This window comes from Xenopus laevis, chromosome 7S (assembly GCF_017654675.1).
Source record: "Xenopus laevis strain J_2021 chromosome 7S, Xenopus_laevis_v10.1, whole genome shotgun sequence".
In the NCBI taxonomy this organism is placed as follows: Eukaryota; Metazoa; Chordata; class Amphibia; order Anura; family Pipidae; genus Xenopus; species Xenopus laevis.
In genome coordinates, this window is record NC_054384.1 from 52318359 (window position 1) to 52342824 (window position 24466).

The 24466-nt window shown below is 39.0% G+C and overlaps 1 protein-coding gene across 6 annotated transcripts in view; it reads right to left on the bottom strand.

The window, feature by feature from the left end:
- Positions 1-426: 426 nt before the first annotated feature.
- Positions 427-24466, bottom strand: part of casz1.S (castor zinc finger 1 S homeolog) — a 309346-nt gene continuing 285306 nt past the window's right edge. For 5 of the 6 annotated variants that reach the window (XM_018227624.2, XM_041571250.1, XM_041571251.1 and 2 more), the window contains 13 exons: positions 24053-24225; positions 23108-23916; positions 20247-20358; positions 18189-18249; positions 17080-17231; positions 16178-16300; positions 15162-15482; positions 14282-14480; positions 9332-9503; positions 7334-7482; positions 5659-5893; positions 5005-5304; positions 427-4597 (listed from right to left, as the gene is read on the bottom strand). In XM_018227624.2, the coding sequence (XP_018083113.1) occupies positions 3477-4597; positions 5005-5304; positions 5659-5893; positions 7334-7482; positions 9332-9503; positions 14282-14480; positions 15162-15482; positions 16178-16300; positions 17080-17231; positions 18189-18249; positions 20247-20358; positions 23108-23916; positions 24053-24225 (3927 nt within the window). In that variant the 3' untranslated portion in view covers positions 427-3476. The remainder of the gene's footprint in view (positions 4598-5004; positions 5305-5658; positions 5894-7333; positions 7483-9331; positions 9504-14281; positions 14481-15161; positions 15483-16177; positions 16301-17079; positions 17232-18188; positions 18250-20246; positions 20359-23107; positions 23917-24052; positions 24226-24466) is intronic. The other variant, XM_018227627.2, reaches the window with a different exon arrangement.

A 24466-nucleotide genomic window follows, 5' to 3' on the forward strand; every position in this document is an offset into this window, starting at 1 on the left:
GCTCAGCATCAGTACCAAACCTCTTACACATTAATGGAAAAAATCCCATCAACAATGTCTAAAGATCAAGAGTAGATGGGAAAGGTTGTCATAGCTGCAAAAAGATAGCCAAACATCATATTAATAGCCTTGGTTTTAGAATGAGAAGCTGGACAGGTAGATATCTAAATACTTTTTGGCAGATCAATAATCTAAAATTCTATTTTGTGTAGAATTCAAACTGACATTTTAGGAAACAAAAGTAACTGCTTATCACTGTGTTCCAATGAGATTACGTGACCACAAGATGCAGTTTGAGTGGAAACAGTACCGCTCCATAAACTCAATAGCTTCAATCAATGACAATGTTATTCCCACAGTATTCCTGTTCTAAAGTGTAAAATAATTACTGTTAATAAGAAGCATTGAAACAATGAGAGCAATGTGTACTTTTTCCAGTTTTTATTGAGTGAAAATGTCAAACCTTGCATCAGTCATGCACAAAAAAAATCAAATAAATAAACACATATATTAAATTTCTAACAGCACTAAATTCAAGTGGAAAAATATTCAGTTCTTAGCAATGTGGGAAAATCCAATTCAAGTATGTTGCGGAACATATTCTTTCCTGGCTTTAGATTAAATCTTCGAATAATTGGATGTAATACATATGTGTCTGTGTGTACATATATACATATATACACATATATCTCACATACCCAGTGACACATGCATATGCTTATACCTATATCATTATACAACTAGAGTATTTAGATATAGATAGTAAACAGTAATTAGCCAGTGCAAAGAAAGACCTTTGTTTTGTTTCTACAGAAAAGTAAAAACAAAATGACACATTAAATTCTGAAGATGAGTTGGAGATGGCTTATGTCCTACTGTGCAATACCAACCTTATAAAACCTCCAACCTCATTTTCATTTTATCTTTTTTTCTGCTACATTGTAAATGGATTTGCTTGTTTTTTTTTTTTTTTGCTATTGTTATTTATATTTTAGAAATGAACAAATCTTGTGATGCTTTGAGATTGAGTCTCCTGGGGGAATTTCAGTAACTCACTATACTCCCTTCACTTCTCTTGCTGGTGCTGGACCATCAAGCAACATATTATTTTTAATACAGTTAAAAGTGCCATTTGAATTTGTCAGTTTCAACGCATAAGTTCTACAGAACTGCAGGAGTGTGAGAGAGACGTTTGTTGTGTTAAAGATTAAGATACAATATAAAGCATACAGTGGGCTAGACAAGGGAGGTCCCTAAAGGTGGCCACACACAGGGAGATCTGCTCGTTTGGCGATGTTGCCAAGCAAGCAGATCTCTCCCCGATATACTCACATTGAGGAGGGCAATATCGGGCTTATTGGAGGCCATACGGGTGGTCGGAAAGCGGGAACGCATCAACGAAAAGATGCGGCCGCAAACCGTCTGGATTTATTTACCCTACCCTACCCGGACAACCGATGGATGGCTACACACACGGGCCAATAAGTTGCCGACTCACTCTGCCGGCAGCTTTTATCGGGCCCGTGTATGGGGGCCTTAAGTCACACAGACCAGACTTGATAGATGTTCTACTTGAGTATGAATATATATATAAAAAAATAAAACAAACCAGAAATAAAAGTCTAGCCTGGGTGCAGCTTTCAAGACCTAAAGTTGTCCAGCCACCCAATGGGGTGCATTGCTTCCTAGCCTTTCCTACCTCCAAACCTGAATTCAAGTTTATTGTGGCTTAGAAAGACGACAATAGAATGTAATTCATATCATGTTTGCATCATCCACAGTTAAAAGGTGCAGGTTTGTAGTCTCATGTCACAATTGACATACAAAGAAAAGAGGGAAACTGTAACTGAAAATAAAAACACACAGAACTGATTGAGGAAGGGGCGTGTGAACCCACAGAATTAAATAACTACAAACTTTTATCAACTATCTGAAGATTACAATCGTTCATATTATCTGAACATTCCTTTTTTTCTATAAAATTCAAGTTAAAAGTCGGAATCGCGTTTCAGTGCTAAAGTGAAGTCAAACCTCCCGACTCCGTAAAATCAGAAACTACAAAACCAAAAGCGCAATTAGAGCAGGGAGAAGGTGATAATGCCAATGCCTGAAGTCACCCAGACATAACACCATGCCACCTTTTTGCAAGCTTTTTTTCTTATTTTTACCTTTTGTTCTATATATAACCTTTACAGAAAAAATACTGTACAACTTTATTTTTGTTTAATCATAATTCATCTGTATCTCTGACACCATTTGTTGCAAACACTAGAGGTTTTCCACCCATCTTTTTTGTTGTGTTTTTTGTTCAGGGTAATATATATATATATATATATATCAGACTGAAAACATGACACGGTGGATGTGTAGTTACTGTATAATAGTAGAAGTGGGAGGTTAAGCTTGTAGTGTTTTCTTTTTTTGGTATTGACACTCCAAACGTAATAAAACTCGGTTTACAGCCTTCCTATCCTAATGCAGGAACCCATTTATTACATATTACCTAAGCCAACTGGCAAAATTTTAATTGTTCATTTCACTCCCACCATGTTATGAAGTAGCTTCTTTGCTGAATGATTTTCTACCTGAGAGAGAATATCCTGTGCTATATTCAGAGGTCTGAGGTGGAACACCCAACTTTTGCTGCTTACAGGGCTAGCACAAATCTACTCACAGACTCCTCATTTAAGTGCACATCATCCTGTTCCCTAGCATATGTTTGAAGAGTTAGGGGAAGCTGAACTAGAGAAGAGAGCTCATCTAGCATCTGATATTGATTGCTTACCCCTGAGTTTTTAACATGGAACCAACCATGTAACTGCAGTTATGCCACCTTTTATGCTTCCCACCCACCATCACTCCATACTAGCAAAATTTCAACACAATTCTGGCCACTGATATAAGCTTAGTCCCCTTTCATTATGCTGGAACAATACCAAATAAATAAATTAACTAGAACAAATGGTGCAGAGGAAAGATTTCTATATAAATATTTATAAAATAAATCATTAACTTCCTGGGAATAACCCAGATAGAAACTGGAAGAACAGAAGAGAGCATCAGCATAGGGCACCCAATAATGCTTGTCAATAAATACCCACAAACCCAACCTAGTTGCCTCCTCTAGCTTAAAAACATACAGTAGCTCCTCCCCTTTTTGGTGCTAGAGGAGTAACAACTAGTACCTCATCTTCTTTTTTCCATATCTGATACCAGGGCATGGTAAAGTGAAGATGGATTTCAAGTTGCAAGAAGTCACTTAATCTAGTCCCACTGGTGTCATGTACCAGAATTCATGCTTTCATTTTGAGGATTTGCCAAAATGCTTCCCTCAGTCCTCTCAACTGGTGGCTTAGTTAAAAGCAGAACACATTCAGAAGTATTTAGGGTCCTTTTCCTTCACGTGTTGTTATTGTTTTTCCAGATCAACAGAGAGCAGGGCCCTCCATTTATACATAAAAAAATACATTATGGATTTAAGGGGATGTTTGGAGATTTAAAGGGATTTGTGAAGTATCACAGTGATTTGTAGAACCCACTGTACTTTCTTCATCTTCTTTCCTTGCTAAACATTCACCAACAGGTAAGGAGTCATCTGAATCTGAATTAAGATCTTCCTCATCTTCCTCCTCGTCATCGTTCATTTCTTCTTCTTCATCGTCGTCATCATCATCCTCATCCTGTGATAAAAAGTCATCAGCATCTCCAGAGTGCCCTGCTAGATTGTCCTGAATTTCTTGTCTTGAGTCTGCAATGGCCCCAACTTGTGGCTTCTTGCTAAGGTCTAATGAATCATTCAATCCCACTCCAACTGGATTTTGCAGGAAGAGAAGTGAGCTGTGGTTGTCTGTGCTCAGATTCAGGGAGCTGTCCAAGTTAACTGGTGGATTTTGGAGGTCATATTCAATGCCAGTTTGAGTTAATATCTCAGGGCCTGGGGAGACTGATGGAAGGTCTCCTCGTTCTTGCTTCTCATGCTTACGTTTGTGTGAGTCCATCTGAGACATACCCACCACCGTGTGCTTGCAGCTGGGATAAGTGCAATGAAAGTGGGAACACTTAAGCTTGTACTTGCAATCGGACACTTCGCAATCTACACTAGAGCTAAACTGGCAGAAGCCAGCAGCACTGATGACATCTTGCTTGCCATGATGTTTGCGGTGAGCAGTCACTTTTGTGCTGTCAGTGCATCGGAAGCCACATCGCAAACAGTGAAAGTGTGTACTGTTGCCTGAAAACTGACAATCTGGGAAGTTGCAGCTTAGGGAGGATTTGAATCGTTTAAAGTCATCCAGAACTAGGTTGTCTACTCTGTCATGGTGTTGGGCATGCTTGTACATGTGGGTCCGACCACAGAACTTATAGCCACAGTTCTCTCTAGTGCAATGGTAGTGAGTGACTTTCAAAGAAAACTGGCAAGCTGAGTCCTTGCAATCTTCATAAAGATCATAACGTCTGAAACCCTCTAACATCATGCCCTCATCCAACATTTTGCGTGATGAAGCAGTTTTGCGTCTCTTGCCGAAAGGAGACATATCCTCAATTATCCAAAACCTTTTCTTAGCTCCCGAAGCTGTTGGCATGGTGATGGTGTTGCCTTCAGAAAGAAACAAGGGTTTATATATCAATGACTAGTACAAAGAACAAGCATATGTTGCATGATTATTGCAACACAGTGTCTAATTAGTTACTTGACGAGGCATCAAAAGTCAATAACAATCTTATCCTGGAAGCTAGAATAACCAATAGATTCTTAGAATTAAAACACCATGTACAACTTTTGTGAGAGCATAAAATCAACGAAAAACAGGAAGGAAATAAAATTTATGGTTTATTTTGAAGTTCTGATCTTACGCTTAATTTCTTATTATTGGTAAGTATGTTATGTTTGCCATACATAGCAGGCTATTTAACAGTTAATATCTTAGTGAGAAAATTTTATATCGGCAAGTTTACAAGACAAATGTAGGATGGATGCATGGGATAAAAAATGCTCATAGCTACCTGCAGCATCCTGTACTAGAGGGACATCATTTTTGACTGGAGCTGAAGTGGCTATAACTGGTGTGAAAGCTGGAGCGCTGTTGTTGGGCACCACAATGCCCCTGCCGACACCCAAACTGGCAGTGATTAGGGAGTATGAAACACAGGATGGTGAGAGCAGATACGGGAGGGAAGTAAGAGGAGACCTGACCAAGGAAGGTGTAAAGGAAGGAGCATGAGGAACAGCTGTTGCTGTTGGAGGTGGTGGCAGAGGTACATTGTGGGTGAGAGCACCATCAGAGGCAGAAGGGACCAGGCAGCCTGGAGAGTCAGGAGAAAAGCAGGAAAATAGAACAGAGAGAAAAAGAACAGAATAAAATGAACCAAAAATGAAAAGCTGGAGAAAGAAAATTATGAGATGACAGAAAATAACAGACATGAAACAGCAGCGTGTGGTCCAGACTCACATCACCAGCCCATAGGGATGAAAAGTTATGTATATGGGCTTAATTACAAATCATTAAAAAGTTGGTCTAAATCACCAGTAAGGATATTTAAGTACACTTTTATTTGATGGCAACATATCTACAATAGAAAAAAATTTAACTGTATTGTACTGTAACACATGCAATGCAGACACAGTTTGCAAAGTACAATGACATGCTTTTCATTTACCTGCTTCTGCACTTTCGTTGCCTACTGGAGTACTGGAGCAACTGCGATCCATGTTGGAGGACTCAGAAGACATCCCATCAGGGCTGCCTGCCCCTGTGTAGTCCAAGTATTCATCAGTCTCCGTATCAAGGAAATTTTGGGGTGTAGTTTGGAAAGATGAAAGTGTGTCTGTAGATGATGGGCTGGGTGCTGTGGTCACCTGGGAATTGTCACTTCTGCCAGCATGGCAGACAACCTACAACAACAATGGTAAAAGCTACTTTTTAGGTGCAGGTGTAGATTATAGAGGTTACCATCACCATGTAGGTTAATGCATAGGCTCCTATCCTGTTCACTACACAGTAGAGTCCTGCAGCAGGTCGGGTTGCGGATAAGGTACTTGCGGGTCAGGTAGCGGGTCCAAGTGGGTAAGTATGCGGATCTCTGGTCGGGTTCGGGTTTAACAAATTGTTTCCGCGCAGGACTCTACTACACAGTATAAGTTAGTCAGCCAGCTTTATCTGCCAGTCTTCTGACTAAAAACTGCTATGTAATAAAAAACATATGAGTGTGTTGCTTTGATCCCAAATACTAAGCTTGAACAAAACTGTGCCCCTCATGGAAATGAATTAAAATATATTACATGGATTTTGTTGGTTATCCATACTTGGGTAATGCAAAGGATAAGATGAGTACACATACTGTCCTGTGTTACGTAGGAAATTGCTTTTTTTGTTGTTGTATGGTATATTGTGATTTGGTATCTGGATATGTAAAAATAAGATGCAAGAAATTATGAAAGTAGTCCAAGGAATGTCACCTTTGAGATAACATGTATGATGTAGAGAGTGATTTTCTGAGACAATTTGCAATTTGTTTGCCATTTTTTATTATTGAAGGTTTTTGAGTTATTTAGCTTTCTATTCAGAAGCTCTTCAATTTGCATCTTACGCAATCTGGTAACTAAGGTCCAAATTACCCTAGCAACCATGCATTGATTTGAATAAGAGACTGGAATATGAATAGAAGAATCAGTAATAAAAAGTAACATTAACAATACATTTGTAGCCTTACAGAGCGTTTGATTTTTAGAAGGGAGTCAGCGACGCCCATTTGAAAGCTGCAAAGAGTCAGAAGAAAAAGCCAAATAACTATAAAACTATAAAAAAATAAATAATGAAAACCAAATGAAAAGTTGCTTAGAATTGGCCATTCTATAACATAATAAAAGTTGCCTTAAAGGTGAACCATCCCTTTAAGTGTCCATTCACTGAATCTTTATTTCTGTTTTTTGTTTATGTGTGCAATGGTAATCTTAAGGGCTGTTACTCACGATTTTTACCTGCGCTCCCCTGCGTTCCGCCGCAGGGGAGCGCAGGAATAGACGCATTAAGTTCTTTTCAATGGGGCTGTACTCACACAGGCGCGTGTATGCGCCAAACGCAGGTTTAGACGCAACATGCTGCATTTTTCATGCGTTTGGCGCCTACACGCGCCTGTGTGAGTACAGCCCCATTGGAAAGAACTTAATGCGTCTATTCCTGCGCTCCCCTGCGGCTGAATGCAGAAAAACGGAACGCAGGGGAGCACAGCTACAACCGCTTGTGAGTAAGAGCCCTTATAGTTCACTGTGCATGTTTTTACAATAAAATCATTGTTAAAGGCAAGGATATAGTCCAATGAAATAGTTATGTACCTGGCCAGGTACTCGGTCAAAATGTTTTCCTAGCATCCTCCTCATGTGCTTGCGGGCATGGGATGTCATTTGGTGTTTCAGCAGGAATGAGAACTGGCAACCATCTCGAATGCAGTGAAAGTGACTGTTCACCTGATTGTATTTGCACCCTAAAAACAGATTTAAAGTTATCATGCCTCAGTAACAGACCACCTCTACAATACACATCTATTGCTACATTATACATATAAGACTCCGTCTTCTTCTGTATCAGCAGTTTATTTCCAACGCTAGGAAAATTAATGGTAAATTTTTTTCTTCAGTTTATTCTTTTCCAGTCTTTGTGAATGTTGCTCTGGAAACCAGTACAAACAGGTGGAGGAGCTGACAGGTGAGGACTTGCAGTCACCAAGACAACATTGCCTGGCTTTGTCAGCTGGCCTGGCACCTGTAACTTATAAAAGGTGAGCAAATATTCAGCTACTTCTGACATCTGTAAGCTGAGTTTACATACTGGCCTGTGTGTTGACAATGATCACCAGGGTTACTGCAAGTCAATTATATCGAAGGATATGAATTCTTCATGAATTAACAGGGTGAGGTCTTGTGATTTGTTTGTTTGAAAACATTTCAACAGTGAAAAGATAAGTGAAGGACCACTACTTACTTACTTACTTACTTACATTTAACCATTTAAGGATGCAAAGGCAATTAATTGGCTTAATTTTAATGCCAATAATACTTTAGGAAGATAAGAATTACACTACCTATTTTTTTTTTTTTGCTATTGAGTCAGGGGTATTTAATAAATTATATTGGTGATCTAATGAAGCATGTCAGCACTATATAAATACAGGAGAAAGAGATGAAAACAGATTTAAAATAGAAATCCTTTCATGGGAATGCAAACTGTGTTGATACTTGCTTCGCTTGCAGCTTCACATTTGATACAGAGCCCTCTTCTAATTTTCCATCCAGCATTATTCATTTTCTAATCAAGCTTTTGTGTGGGTGTACGTAGCCCCCTGAAACAGCTATCATAACTTCACTCTAATTCTGGCTGGCTAAAATGGAATCAGTGACTGGATTGAAGCCAGTTTGAGACTTTAAGATAAATAATCACAGCTATTATGCACCCCCAGGAATGGTTTTGAAAAATAAATGCCATATTACACTGGAATTAGTTGAAGTAAAAGTACCCAGTAAGTAAAGTCAAACACACCTTTGCAAAATTATTAACATTATACTGTTGTGGATCATTGTGGCATTTTGTGTTGCATTTTGTTATAAATGAGGTAATATATATTAACCTATGAAAACTAGTTAAGCCAGATATGAGTACTGTACCTACAATCCCCTTTGTGGCACATACCAATATAAGAGATACAACTGGTCAGTACAAACACCCATGTTCCTGCTTTAGGCTCTCAGTAATGTGCAATTAACTAACACAGCAGATAAAAGACATAGGGGCACATTTACTCTTCATCTAACGTCACCAAATTTAAATTTTGGTGAATTTTCTCCTAGTGTAAATTCCCTGTGAAAATTTACCAGTCTATTTCCCCATGCAATAGTAGTTGAGAATTATCTCAACTACTGATTGCGATTTAAAACTGGTTGCTCTATCTTTATAATGGGAGTTTGCCAGCCTGAACCTGGCAAAATAGACTTTGTGAAAGGGGTAAACAATAGAAACTTTCTATCGTCTTACTCACCATTTTAGTAAATAGGCGATATCGCTGCAAATAGTCTCTATGTGAAAATTCATAAAAAAGCCACAATTCACTCTTTAGTAAATACAGTATGCCCACAGAGAGAAGCATTCTTTTACAGAAGTCACTCTCATTTACCTCCACAAAATACCTGACCTAACCTAGCTAACTTTATATGACCCTCATTAAAAGACTAAAATGCAATTAGAATCGTTGACTCCAAAGTGTACTATAAAAACTTGAACATTGTTAAAAAAAAACAGTGATACATTTTAATAGGAAAACAATATTCTTGTGATCTTACCAATCCTTCTACAGTCTTCTCTTTTAGTGAAGTACTTGAAGCCATTTGCTGCTCGTCTTTCAGCCTTCTCATGCTTCTTTACATGCCATGGCAATTTGGTTGTGATGTTAGTAACAAAGTAACAGTTGGTATGAAGACAGTGGTAATGCCCTCGCATTCTAAACTCACAGTGCTGTGATACACATTGGAAAACAAGTATAAAGTGTAAGACTTAATAAAAACATATATTGCAATAAGCAGGTATCAAGGTAACCATTTGGCTAACTGTATGCACACAGATGCTCTCACTGGCCCTACAGTCATACAAGACTGCACTCTGGTCTCAGCTATAATTGATGTGTTTAAGGCATGGTGATCTATCTGCCATAGCACTTACAATCAATCTCTGCTGAATAAAGAAAATTCATCAAATGAAGGTGATCTGGGATTGAATACTTCTAACTAATGTAAAGGTTTACAGTGTGTGTTTATGTCTGTCTCTTATGTGCAGAATGGGGTGTTTTGCCAATAATTTTGTGGAGCACACAGACAGAAAAAGTTGCTTTTGAAAATCATAAAAATGACTGAATATCAACCAGTATTTAAATACATTGCAATGTGCTGAGCTAGGGACTGCTCCAACTGTAATTTGGAGGCCGATTTTTACCATTCTACTTTCCCTTAACATGTATATTTGGGAGACTGTAAGTACCCAGTGTAAATATGAGTGGGTTTGCTGGTATTACTCAGTGTGTGTCTTGTCACATGTATGTGGTGTTGGAGCAGCAGTTCCATGCAGTATTTACATGTGAGAGATGTCGGTGGGTTTTCATCTTGGAATCTGAGCTGCAGACTCTAAGGGGTGAACTTGCAGCACTGAGAGCATCGGCAAACGAGGGGGAGGAAAGGAGGCTCGCAGAGCAACCACTGGCAGGGGCTAGTGGAGTGGGGGGAGGAGAAGGGGCAGTGGAGGCTAATGAGGGAGGAAGGTTTGTGACAGTCAAGAGGGGGAGTAGGGGACAGAAGAGTAGGGGGGCTGGTCCACAGTTTGTCCAAAACAGCAAATTCGCCGTTTTGGCTGAAGATGCTGGGGAGGAAAACTCCGAACTGGCGTGTATGGAGCAGGCTGACTCTCGGAGCACCCCGGGAGGCAGTGGCTCTAATACGGGTGGTGGGGGGAGTGCAAGGAAGGAAAGGCAGGTTCTAGTTATAGGGGATTCAATTATTAGAAAGGTGGATAGGGTAATCTGTCGCAAGGCCCCTACATGCCGAACAGTCTGCTGCTTGCCTGGTGCTAGGGTTCGGCATGTGGTGGAACGAGTTGACAGATTATTGGGAGGGGCTGGGGAAGACCCAGCGGTCTTGGTACACATAGGTACCAATGACAAAGTTAGAGGAGGTGGTGAAGTCCTCAAAAATGATTTTAAAAAACTAGGTTCAAAGCTGAGGGCGAGGACTTCCAAGGTAATTTTCTCAGAGATATTACCTGAGCCACGAGCAACGCTAAGGAGACAGCGGGAGCGTAGGGAGATTAATGCGTGGCTAAAAGATTGGTGTAGGGAGGAGGGTTTTGGGTTTTTGGAGAACTGGGCTGATTTTTCAGTCGGCTACAGGCTATTTGCTAGGGATGGGCTGCACCTCAATGATGATGGGGCAGCTGTTTTGGGAGAGAAGATGGCTAGAGGGTTGGAGGAGATTTTAAACTAGGTGTGGGGGGGGAGGGTTCAGTAAAAGATTCAGTGGTAGACAGGTTAGATGAGATAGTGGGCAAAGAAAGGGAAAATGGGGGAGGAGATTTGGCTAGGGATACTGTTAAGGATAGGGAGGACCACATGTCATATGTTCAATATGGTGCCAGTATTAAATGTATGTTTACAAATGCAAGAAGTCTGACTGGTAAAATGGGAGAGCTGGAGCTGCTGGTGATGGAAGGAAAATATGATGTGATTGGTGTGGCCGAAACATGGCTGAATGAGTCGCATGACTGGGCAGTAAATATCAGTGGCTATACTTTGTTTCGGAGGGACAGAGGCAATAGAAAAGGAGGAGGGGTATGTCTGTATGTTAGGCAGGATTTAAAAGCTCATATAAAGGAGGAGGTTATGTTAGAAAATGAGGGGCCAGAAGTCGTATGGGTGGAGTTCTTCACCAATTGTAAAGAATCCAGCAAATTAATTGTAGGAGTATGCTATAGACCCCCTAATGTAAGTGAGGAGGAAGAGACAAAGCTCCTAATGCAATAGAAAAGGCTGCTAGTTTAGGTAAAGTAATGATAATGGGGGATTTTAATTACCCAGATATTGACTGGAGCAATGGTACTGCTAGATCAGTTAATGGGAGCAAGTTTATAAACTTATTGCACGACAATTTTTTAGCACAGGTTGTTGAGGAGCCTACCAGAAAAAATGCTATTCTTGATTTAGTGATCTCAAATGACCCAGAACTTATAGCAAATGTGCAAGTCATTGAACCCCTGGGTAATAGTGACCATAATGTTATATCTTTTAATGTCTGGTGCAAAAAACAAAAATATACTGGGGCAACAAAAACCATGAATTTTGCCAAAGCTAATTTTAGTGCCTTGAGGGCTGCCCTACAGAGCATTGATTGGGGCATTAGGTTTTCAGCTAAAAACACAGAACAGAAATGGTTGTCCTTTAAAATGATATTAAATCATTACTGTTCTCAATTTATTCCCTTAAGGACTAAACGTAGAAGCTCTAAGAATCATCCTGTGTGGCTTAATACAGAGGTAAAGATGTTAATGGGAAAGAAGAGAAAGGCATTTAAAAACTACAAATCTGTAGGGACAGAAGCTGCATTTAATGAATATAAACACTGTAATAAATGTTGTAAATCAGCAATCCGGAAGGCTAAGAAAAGAAATGAAGAGTTAATTGCGGTGGAGGTGAAAACTAACCCTAAAAAGTTTTTTAAAATATATTAATAGTAAAAAGATGCAGGTTGAGAGTGTTGCTCCATTAAATAATGGTACCAGTATGGTTGTAACAGATACAGATAAGGCAAATGTGTTAAATCAGTTCTTTTCTTCAGTGTATACAATAGAGGAGTCTGGGTTCACAGGCTCACTTAATAACTGCACGAATGGTTCAGCTCAATCTAGTCAGTGGCTGACTCAGGATATGATTCAAAAAGCTTTAATACAAATTAATGTAAACAAGGCTCCAGGGCCTGATGGCATACACCCCCGGGTTCTAAGAGAGCTTAGTTCAGTTTTAGACCAGCCCTTATTTCTGATTTTCTCAGATTCACTGTCATCTGGTATGGTGCCTATGGATTGGAGAAAAGCTGATGTTATTCCAATATTTAAAAAGGGATTACGATCTCAGCCTGGCAATTATAGGCCAGTAAGCTTGACATCTGTGGTGGGCAAATTATTTGAAGGCTTGTTAAGGGATCACATACAAAATTTTGTCCTAATGAATGGCATTATGAGCAACAATCAGCATGGCTTTATGAAGGATAGGTCATGTCAGACGAATTTGATTGCATTTTATGATGTGGTAAGTAAGATTCTGGATAGTGGGGGGGCAGTAGATGTGATCTATTTGGATTTTGCCAAAGCGTTTGATACTGTGCCCCACAAACGACTGCTTTCTAAACTAAGGTCTGTTGGGCTTAATGAAGTCGTTTGCACATGGATAGGAAACTGGCTACAGGATCGGGTACAGAGGGTGGTTGTTAATGGGACATTCTCTACTTGGAGTAAGGTTCTTAGTGGGGTCCCCCAGGGCTCAGTATTGGGTCCACTTTTATTTAACTTGTTCATTAATGACTTAGGGGAGGGTGTTGTAAGTAATGTATCAGTGTTTGCAGATGACACAAAATTATCCAGCCCAATTAATTCCATCCAGGATGTGGCATCCTTGCAACAGGATCTTGACAAACTGGCAATCTGGGCAGCTAAGTGGCAAATGAGATTCAATGTTGATAAATGTAAAGTCATGCACCTGGGATGTAAAAATATCCAAGCCACTTATACCCTTAATGGGACTGCACTAGGCAAATCCATTATGGAAAAGGACCTTGGAGTCCTTGTAGATGATAAACTTGGCTGTAGCAAGCAATGCCAGTCAGCAGCATCAAGGGCAAATAAGGTCTTGAGCTGTATTAAAAGCGGCATAGAGTCACGGGAGGAGGGGGTCATTCTTCCACTGTATAGAGCACTTGTAAGGCCCCATCTAGAATATGCCGTACAGTTTTGGTCTCCATCACTCAAACAGGACATTATTGTATTAGAGAGGGTACAGAGAAGAGCAACTAAGCTGGTAAAAGGTATTGAAAATCTTAGCTATGAGGAAAGACTGGCCAAATTGGGGATGTTCACGCTGGAGAAGAGGCGCTTAAGGGGTGATATGATGACTATGTATAAATATATAAGGGGATCATATAACAATCTCTCTAATGCTTTATTTACCAGTAGGTCTTTCCAGCTGACACGAGGTCACTCATTCCGATTAGAAGAAAAGAGGTTCCGCCTAAATATTCGGAAGGGGTTTTTTACAGTGAGAGCTGTGAAGATGTGGAATTCTCTCCCTGAATCAGTTGTACAGGCTGATACATTAGATAGCTTTAAGAAGGGGTTGGATGGCTTTTTAGCAAGTAAGGGAATACAGGGTTATGGGAAATAGCTCATAGTCCAAGTTGATCCAGGGACTAATCCGTTTGCCATTTTGGAGTCAGGAAGGAATTTTTCCCCCTCTAAGGCAAATTGGAGAGGCTTCAGATGGGTTTTTTGCCTTCCTCTGGATCAACTGGCAGATAGGTAGTTAATAAACAAAAAAAAAAAAAAAAAAGGTTGAACTCGATGGACATGTGTCTTTTTTCAACCTTACTTACTATGTTACTATGTTACTATGTATATATGTACAGGTAATTGAGACAGCACTTATTCCAGCACTCTACTTATACAAGGCTAATATTCTGGTCTCTGAACACTTTTCCTCTCACCTGATTAGGGCACAGGCACTGGAGAGAGTAGTATGCAAACTGGTCCCGAACATTCACCAGGCTATTATTTGGATTGATGTGATCAAGGCAGTGGGATTCAGCTTTGCCTGATGTTTTACAGACATATTTGCAGTTCCCAAACAGACAGTGAAAGTGAAATTTGTTTGAATATTTACAATCTGTGGCTAGACAGGGGTCACTGTATAGAAGAAAAGCAAATAAAAAGAAGAATATTATTTATAGGAACACAAACATTATTTCATTATGTTTACTAAAGAAGTTGTTACTTAAGCTGTATATTTAACAGTGTCTTATAAATAAATGGACTTCATTGATAACATTAACAATGTGGGCATTTGGAGGACATGGCTGTCCCTTTACCAAATATATGCTGTCAGCAATTAATTGATTATTAAGCAATTGGACATTTGCTTTCAACAGTACTTACGCTGGATAAATAAAACCAAAAAATGCCTGCTATCAACCACAAGTTCCTTCCAAGTGACATTACTGCAAAGTACCAAGGCAGCCATGTTTATCCAGTGCCTACAAATAAAACTATTTATTGGCAACAAATATCCTCTTTTATGTGAGGACAGTTTTTATTTTTTAGTCCTGTAGAATGACATTCATTGCATTTGACTCGTGTTTATCATCTGTGTAAACAAAAAAACATTTTGCCATAGCCCTGTGGCTACACAGTAACTTATTTGTAAAAAAATTTAGTGTTTCTGAAGCAAACACATATTTTTTATCAGTACAGAACAGCGCATTATAAAAAATAAATACAAAATAAAATGTTACTTTGATCATGTCTGCCTTCAAAATGGCATATTTTGTCCCTTCTTACATTTGTTGTGTTCATGACTAATACACTCACTTTTCGTGAAACTGCAGGAATCCAGGTTTGACTTGAGGCTTTGCATTCTCCAAGGAAGTTGTTGTCATAGGACATGTGGCCAGACTGGGCATTGAAGCTGGTATTTGGGGGATCTGCGGGATAGAGGATGCCAGTTGCTTCCATGCAAGTAGAGTTGGTGCTGATGGGACAGCAGCTGGACAGGAAGCTGGTACCTCACATCCAGGGAGCATCATAGAAGGCAATGGGGGAGTTGAGGGGCCTGAGGCGTTTATGATGTCTCCTGAAAAAGGGAAGTCAGAGCTGCCTTTTGCAGTTCCCACATCAGTCCGGAAATGGAAGCTGTAAGTAAAATTGTACCACAAATTTGTTGGGAAGGGTAGGAAATGCAGTGTCAAAACAGAAAGAAGAAACATATCTGAAGCAGGATTTTCAGAGATTAAAGCACACCTGTCAAACTAAATATGGAACACAATTTTTTTTTCATTAAAACATCCATCCATCCATGCTATAAAGGTGTTTAAATATCTGAACTGTCAATCAAATATCTCCCCCACCTCTAAGCCTGAGGCATAGAGGTGGGGCACTCAATTAATTTCACTTTCCATTCAGCACTTCCTACATGCCACTGCACTCCTCACATTCCACCTTCCCTCCTCAGGCTCTATAATTGTGTAGGACACTGTGTATGGGCATTAGGTCCCCCATTCAGGTGCATACACAAGATTTTGTGGTAATACACAACTTTTCTTAATAACAGTGTCAACAAAATGGCACCTGCCTGCTTGCTGTGATTATGTAATTTCAAGACTGAAGGAAACAAAATGTAAAAAACAAATATAGTGTAAGTAAAGATAATTTTACTCAACTAACATGATAGAAAATAATTTGGAATTATTTCTTAAGGTGACAGGTCCCCTTTAAGAAAAGAATACTGTATCCTTGGTTGTACTATTACTATATTGTAAGTGCAGAAAGTCGTATTGCAATATAAAGAAGGAGGCATAAGCAAACTAGTAAGAATTTTTAGCACATACTTTGCATGTTTTATGGCTCCATCCAAGGTGCTGAAGAGGGCTCCACATTCTTCAACCACACAATGAAAGTGAAGCTTGTGCAGGAAGTCACACTGAGGGTCACATACATCTGTAGGACCAAACCTAATAATATACAGTATATTACTGAAGTGCAATCTTATATCAAACTAGTGTGTGAATGCTTATTAGAGTGTCAGAATCTTGTTGTATTGAAATTATGAAGGACTGAAGAATATTAATGTTACAAATCATGTATTTCATCTTTAAAGGGACACTATAATTGAAGTGCTATATGTTTTCTCCTTTTATGTAACACTTCTATAAAAAGGTATATATATATAAATAACGAAAAAAATATTTCTCATACCAAGAGTTGTATTTTCCTGCTTGACAGGAAGCGCGCTTGCCAAGGCAGTATGTTCTCTGTAAACACAGCAGCTAGGGCTTGTTTATCTGCATTCTCTTGATATAGACTCATTGCATCTTTATGGCTAATGTCACACACAGACCTTTTCATTCTAAAGTATTATAACCAGTTCTAAAACTGTCCACTTGGATAGGACCAATAAACATTGGTAACATATTGTCTGAAAAGTACCCATGTGACAGCCTTAGGAAACTAGAGGCAATCTGTTCCAAGGTATAGCTGTTTGTCTATAAGGGAATGTAAGAAAGCTCTAACACTATTCGAGGGTTGGCAGAAATAACAAATAATATTTTTTTAGTTATTACTTCAGTTAAAGATTTATAAATGAAGAAATATATGAATAGCATTTAGAAAAAAATAAAAGTGATTAATATATCTCAGGAATTTGCACAATTTTCATGCAAAAAAAGAAATGACAGAATAAACAAAAAAATTGTCCTTTAGTTTTAATCTTTCATACCCCTTCAAGTAATACCTGCGTAGGTATGTTTTCCAATGCTCTTTGTGCTTTTCCTGAGCAAGAGCCTTCATCACCTTGCCAAGATAATGTGTTGAATCCACAGTCCCACAGTCATAACTATCAGCATCTGCTTTAAGGCTGAGCATATTTCCAGGAAGAGAGCTGGGCTATAGGGCCATCCAAAATAAAAAAAAAAAAAGAAATATTGTTAGAAGAAATCATAAAATAAACGAGAATAACAGAAATGCCAAACAGTGTATATATAATATTGGCAACAACAAAATAAAAATGACAGAAACACGGAATGCTGAATTAATAAAAATAGCTTACGCTTTGGCTATCATGGCTAAAGTGACTACTTTGTTACATATACAGCAATATACAATGCTTAACATATGTCTTCACATAAGTGCTGATTCATGTTTGCTTAGCAGTGTTCAGGGCCGGGCCAAGCTGATCGGGTGCCCTAGGCAACCCAGCCAGCCTGCTACCCACTTCCTGACCGTGTGCACAGTAACAGAAGGGCGGGTGAAGGAGGGGAGGTTGAAGGGGAGGGGAGAGCTAGAGATGCAGTGAACACAGACTAGGGGTAGGCAGAAGACACTAGGTATCTGCCAAGTGCCTACCCATAGTTCTGGCTTTGGAAGTGTTAGTTGTAACTCTAAGATGCTGATTTATTCATTTTCAAGATTGCATTTTGCGGAAATTCTTGGATTACATTAAAAAAAGTTATCCTTTAAATTGCACTGCCTGAACAAAGAGCACAGTCCACAGTGAGCAGCCTAATGAGTAATGGACTGTAAGGTCAGATGGGTTTGCTTAGATTTACATGCCAGTAAATATAAAACATACTATGCAATTAACTTTTCCTGATGTTAGTGACAGAAAAGAATCTTCAGTGAATAAAAATCTATGCCCCATGGATACTAAAGCTGATATGGTAGGGATACGAGACCATGGTCAATTACCTATAGCAACCTATCAGTGATTAGCTTTTTAAAGCCAGCTGCAAGTAAAACAATGAATGCAGCAATTTAATTGGTTGCCATGGGTTACTGCCCATGGGCAAATTTTCCCAGTGTTGATAAATGACCCTCAGTGTTAATTATTTTGAGCATACATACCTTATTCACAAGTGATGCTTGGTGTGGTTGGTCAGAGACTGTTTCCTGGCAATTGGATTCACTAGAAAAATAAATGGAAAGTATAAGGTGATATGAATTATGAAACTGCTTCTCTCAAGTGAGCCACACCTCTCTGATCCTGGTAATGATTAGTCAACCCAGAAAATTATTGATAGAACTTATAGACACATACAAATCCACTGTATTTAAAAGTACTGTTTCTGTATTCCACTGTTATCCATGTGATTTGTTATTGGTTGACATCTACCCTCAATATCCTACCTTAATCTTTACTTTTAGTAAAAAAAAACAACAAAAATAATCTGATTGACCTTAATTCATTGGTCGCTTTATAACTCATTTGTCATTTGAATTGGCTTTTTTGTTGAGTAGTTGCCAGGCTTGGCATTTTAACTGCTTTCTTGTTGCTATGTGAACAACCCCAACCACCAGACAGCAGTCTGAAAGTCAAGTCAAGAGTCATTTCAAGAGTCATTTCATCCATATACGTTTGCACAGTACACAGTGAAACAAAACAACGTTCCTCTAGGACCATGGTGCTACACAACACAACATAGATGTACTGGACAACAGACAAAAAGTGCAAGTGCAAAAATATGCAACTCCTGCAAGACAGGTCAGCATAGTGCAGTGACAGGACAATACAGTGCACACTCAGCAGATGTAATATGTTAAGTAAATAATGCTATACGTCAGATATGATGGGTGTATCATTGTGACATGACAGTAGCAAGAACACGATAAAGAACATGACAAAGTGCAGATGTGCTCATAGGGAACAACTGTATCCAATGGCTATTCATCCATACAATGGCGTACAGTGGCTGTGTAACATTGTGGTATATAGTAAGGTCAGATGAAATGTGTGTGTGAGAGAGCTGTCCGGTCCCTGAGTATTCAGGAGCCTTATGGCTTGGGGGAAGAAACTGTTGCACAGTCTGGTAGTGAGGGCCCTAATGCTTCGGTACCTTTTTCCAGATGGCAGGAGTGTGAACAGTGAGTGTGAGGGGTGTGTTGGATCAGCCACCATGCTGGTGGCTTTACGGATGCAGTGAGTGGTGTAAATGTCCGTGATAGAAGGAATTCAGAATAGATTCAAGGTTTTAAGGTAATACAGATTATGTATTTAGGCCAACTGGCTATTTCTGGCTTTGGCCCATCACTAAAGCTGGCCATAGATGCAAAGATCCGATCGTACGAATCATAGTACGATCGGACTTCCCCATCTCCCGACCTACCACTAACCATTCAGATCAAAATCTTACCAGTCAGTTCAAATAAAGTAGCTACAAAACAGATCAGCCAATGTTCTTCCCCTGACAGCAATCGTACGATATCTACTGTATGTCCGACAAAGATAGTGACAGTCTCCCACTGAAAATCGTACGATCGGCAATACATGCAGAAATTTTCTAACCTGTACGATCGACCAACCAACCGATCTCCGCCATACGAAAAATGTCGGGACTCTCCACACACGGTCCGAAAATCGTACGAATCCTCAATTCGTACGATAGGATCTTTGCGTCTATGGCCAGCTTAAATCTACAGGCCTTGAAGGCAGTTTCAACAGACTGTTGTAGTGTCAATGTCTCCTACAGATGTGCTAAGTAAAGCTCCATTGAGTATTTTTTCAGGTGTGGGTCAAAAAAGTGTAGGAGAACAATCTGTTGCCAAATCCACATGTTCCTGGACAGCATTATGGATAATCTCATAAAAGCATAACTTATTATATTACTTTATTTCTTATTATAGACTGCATACATGTTCTACAAATATCCCTGAAAGCTGAACTTTGTGGGGATCATGTCATGACAGTTCCTGATCTTTGTGGGGGTCATGTCATGAAAGTACATTGAATTCTCTTGGAGCAATGCAAAAAGATGCTAGGATTATATTACTGCACAAAGCCAGTGGTTATTTAATGTAGAGGATAACTATACTGATATCACCTGGCAATAGCTCCACCACTTTATCCAACTACCTACCTGATTGTTGTATCTTGACAATAACCATTGACCTCCGGATTTTCCTCACCTGTTTAAACTGAGGTCCAGACTGTGCTCTTGTGAAGTATTCTGAGATAGTGTAAACTCTGTGTCAGTACAATCTGTGCCTAAACTTTGTTGGCCAGATAGCTGCCCATTACCTATGACAAACAAAATACATCTAAGTAAAGTAAAACCAAGAAACTGTCACAAAGAACTGTATATAAAGATGAGATTAGGAAACATTTGACCAATTGACACAAAATGCAACAGGAGAAAATGCTTATCCATCACAATTTTACACGTAGCTGCTTAAATTCCTACAATCAGATATAATATGAACCAATCTATTTGACAATAGCCAACCCTCTTAACATCTTTCATTTAACAGGGACTGTCACTGATACAAACATCCAAATTGTAGTGGATAATTAACAATTATTTTCACATAGATGTCATCTTTTTTTTACTTACAGTTATGTTTGTATAGGTGTCATCATTTTTTTTACTTACAGTTATGTTTGTATCAGTGGTTTATTAAGAGTGGTGCTTTAAATGTTTTTCTACTGCAAACAATTCTACGATTCTGTTTGTCAGTAGTTCACTGCAAATGCATATCCTAGGTGGTTATCTCCCAGAATACACACGAATTGTGCAAAATAACAATAGCATTTCATTGAAATAAAAAGGTACTTATGATTTCTAAGTTCTTTCAGCAAGATGTGCACAAGCTAGGTAAACAAGCTCTTCTAGACAGATTTAGACATATTTGTATGGATTCAATGTTAAAATAATGCTGCCAGGCTCTGCAACTATGACACTATCTGACCTATCACTCACTGCTCCCAACAAAAAGTAAAAAAAATGCATAGTAATAAAATAAAGAAGATTGAATTTATAGTTGTTTTCAGAATAATAGCAGTGTGTTTAAAAAAGTTAATAAAGCTCAAAATCCTTATAGCTTTTATTTCCATACATGCAAATTGATTTGGAACACTGCACATTCTATTCCAAATCAAACCACGAAGAATATGTATCAAATTTGCTTTATTCCTTTACATGAAGTGAATTAATGAATATTAGGCCTTTTTACAAAAATAGCAGTGTCTGCATTCTTCATTACAAACTCAAACATTCACTGTATAAACTGAACATTTTTTCAAGATTTTGCTTTCCTTTGAATTTACTGAACTTTCTATAACCACTGTTTCTGTGAACTGCTGCACATCTGTGTTGCATGGAGTTGACCAACTTCTGGCACCTGATACATTCCACAATTCTTCTGCATTTCTTGGTTTTGTTTCAGAAACAGCATTGTTATGTCACAAGTTTTTCTATTGGATTAAGGTCCGGGGATTGGGCTAGCCACTCCAGAACATCAGTCTTGTTGGTCTGGAACCAAGATGTTGCTTGTTTACTGGTGTGTTTGGGGTCAATGTCTTATTGAAACTCCCATTTCAAGGGCATTTCCTCTTTGGCATAAGGCAACATGCCCTCTTCAAGTATTTTGATATATTGAAACTGATCCATGATGCGATAAATAGGCCCAATACCACAGTATGAGAAACATCCCCATATCATGATGCTTGCCCACCATAAGTGTTTGTGGGTCGTCTGACAAACTATCTGCGGCCCCTAGATCCAAAATGAACAATCTTGCTTTCATCAGTCATTTCTCTTTAGGTCAGTCACTGTGTTCTTCGGCAAATTGTAACCTCTTCAGCATGTCTTTTTTTCAATAATGGGACTTTGTGGGGGCTTCTTGCTGACAGCTTGGCTTCACATAGGCGTCTTCTAATTGTAACATGAACAGGTAACTTTAGACCTTCTCTGATCTTCTTTGACTATTCTTCTATCCATTTGAATTGTAGTTTTCTGTTTTCTTCCATGTATTTCAGGTTTTGGTTGCCATTTTAAAGCATTTGAAATCAATTTAACAGCAGCCTGTCATTTTTTGCACTTCTTTATATGTTTTAACCTCTCCAATCAACTTTTAATCAAAGTATGCTGTTCTTCTGAACAATGTCATGAATGACCCATTTTACTCATGCACTATAACCAACACGCACAACGTTTGCTGCCTTCCTTCCTTTAATAAGGCCAGTAATTGGCACCTGTTATTTCACAGAATGAATGACCTCACTAATTGAACTCCACACTGCTAATATTTGGAACAAGCCTCAATGATTCAATTACACAGAATCAGCAGCGTACATGTCATAACTGTTCGGTCTGTCGTTTTTCTATTACTTTATTACACCTACTAGTAAATTATTTGCCATGAAGAAATATCATTTCTACCAAAACCAGTGATTGATCAGGTTAGCGATGTCGGACTGCTATTATTCTGAACACAACTGTATGTATGAATTTTAAAAATTCCAAACAGCATTGAAAAGGTTAGTGTATATGTCTGAGTGTGTGTATATATATATATAAGAAAGGCTGTCTCCCATAGACTCAATTTTATCCAAATAATCCAAATTTTTAAAAAACTATTTCCTTTTTCTCTGTAATAATTAAACAGTGACTTGTACTTGATTCAAGCTTAGATATAATTAATTCTAATTGGAAGCAAAACTAGATTATTGAAACCAGACATTTGATTATTTTTAAGGTATGAAGATCCAAATTACAGAAAGATCCGTTATCTGAAAAACCCCAGGTCCCAAGCATCATGGATAACATGTCCCATACCTGTATGTGTGTTTTAAAGGAGAAGGAAAGATTAAAACTAAGTAAGCTTTATCAGAAAAATCTATATGAATATACTAGTAAACCCTCAAAGTTATGCTGCTCTGAGTCCTCTGTCAAAAGAAACACCACATTTCTTTCCTTCTTTCCACATGGGCTTGTGTATCAGATGTCCTATTTTTCATATATTTTAGGTTGGTTTTGAATACAATGTACCTGCTTCATGAGATGGAGACTGTTTCAAGGCTGCTGCTGCCAGTCGTGCCATCATAGGTGAGATTAACCCCTTGCTTGCTGAAATCCTTTCCATAATGGATGGGGCAGCTGGCAAAGTGCTGTTTTGATCACTGGCTCCTGATGCAGACTGTGGAGAAGAGTCTGGGGCAACTACAGGAATTAAGTTAGTGCCACTAACAGGAAGAGTCCCATGTCCACCTATAATTGGAAAATATGGCCCAGTTCGGGGAGGTGTTGAACTAGATAGGGCCAAAGCCAAGGGTATATTACTGGGCAAAGTCTGGGGAAGAAGGCCAGTGACCTTGCTGTTGGGCAGAACAGTGCTGGTGACTTTGTTTGTCTGAGGAGAAGGAGCCTCGGAACCAGAAGGGATCAATGGTGTGGAAGACTGTTGACTGGTGGGAGAGGCACTCAAGCTAGAATTCTTACTACTTATAGCAGAGAAATCAATTAAGTCATCATTGCTGGACTCATCAATGTCATTGTCTTTGCCACCTATTAGGGATGATGGGAGACCAAGGACCCCAGAGCTGCGTATGTGCCGCCTCTCATGTTTGCGCTTGTGTGAAGTCATCTGGCTGGTGGAAGTGAATGTAAACCCACAGCCAGCACGGATGCAGTGAAAGTGGTTGGTGGCTTTGCTGTATACACAGCCCTCGTACTTGCATTCCTCATATTTGTAGAACTTTTTGAAACCATCTTTAGCATAAGCATCATCTTTTATGTGGTAGCTCTTGTGCTTCTCAATATCACACTTGTTCTTAAAAGTAAAGCTACAGCCAGGTCTCCTGTAAACAAATAAAATATTGCAATTAGATCTACAAACCAATACAGCTGCTAGCATTCATTTGGAAAATAGACTAGCTCACTAGAATCCTATAATATCTGTTTCATCCATCTCTTGTTTTATGGCCATAAGATTACCTGCAATGAAAGTGGGTAGTTTTTTGTCCATAGAACTGACAATCAACAGTGCCACAGTCTTCTGTGGCACGAAACCGTTGAAAGCCATCATTTATCAGCTGTGTGTTCTTCTTGTGAAAATTTTCATGTGTCATCACATCAGAGGTGCTGGTGTATACTTTGTTACAGCCCACCTGGAAAACACAGACAAGCTAAACTTGTGGTTCAAACAAAGACCAGTAAAATCTGTGCACTCGCAGGTCAGACAATTTTCCCTTGAAAATGCTGGATACTGCATTTTGTGTTGCTGCCTGCCTACTGAGCTGGAAGACACTCAATCAACAAAACATGTAAAAATCACCCCCATGTGCCATTTCCCTTAGTCTTCAAAAAAAATCTTATGCAAATTATAATTTTTATAATGAAAACTGAAGG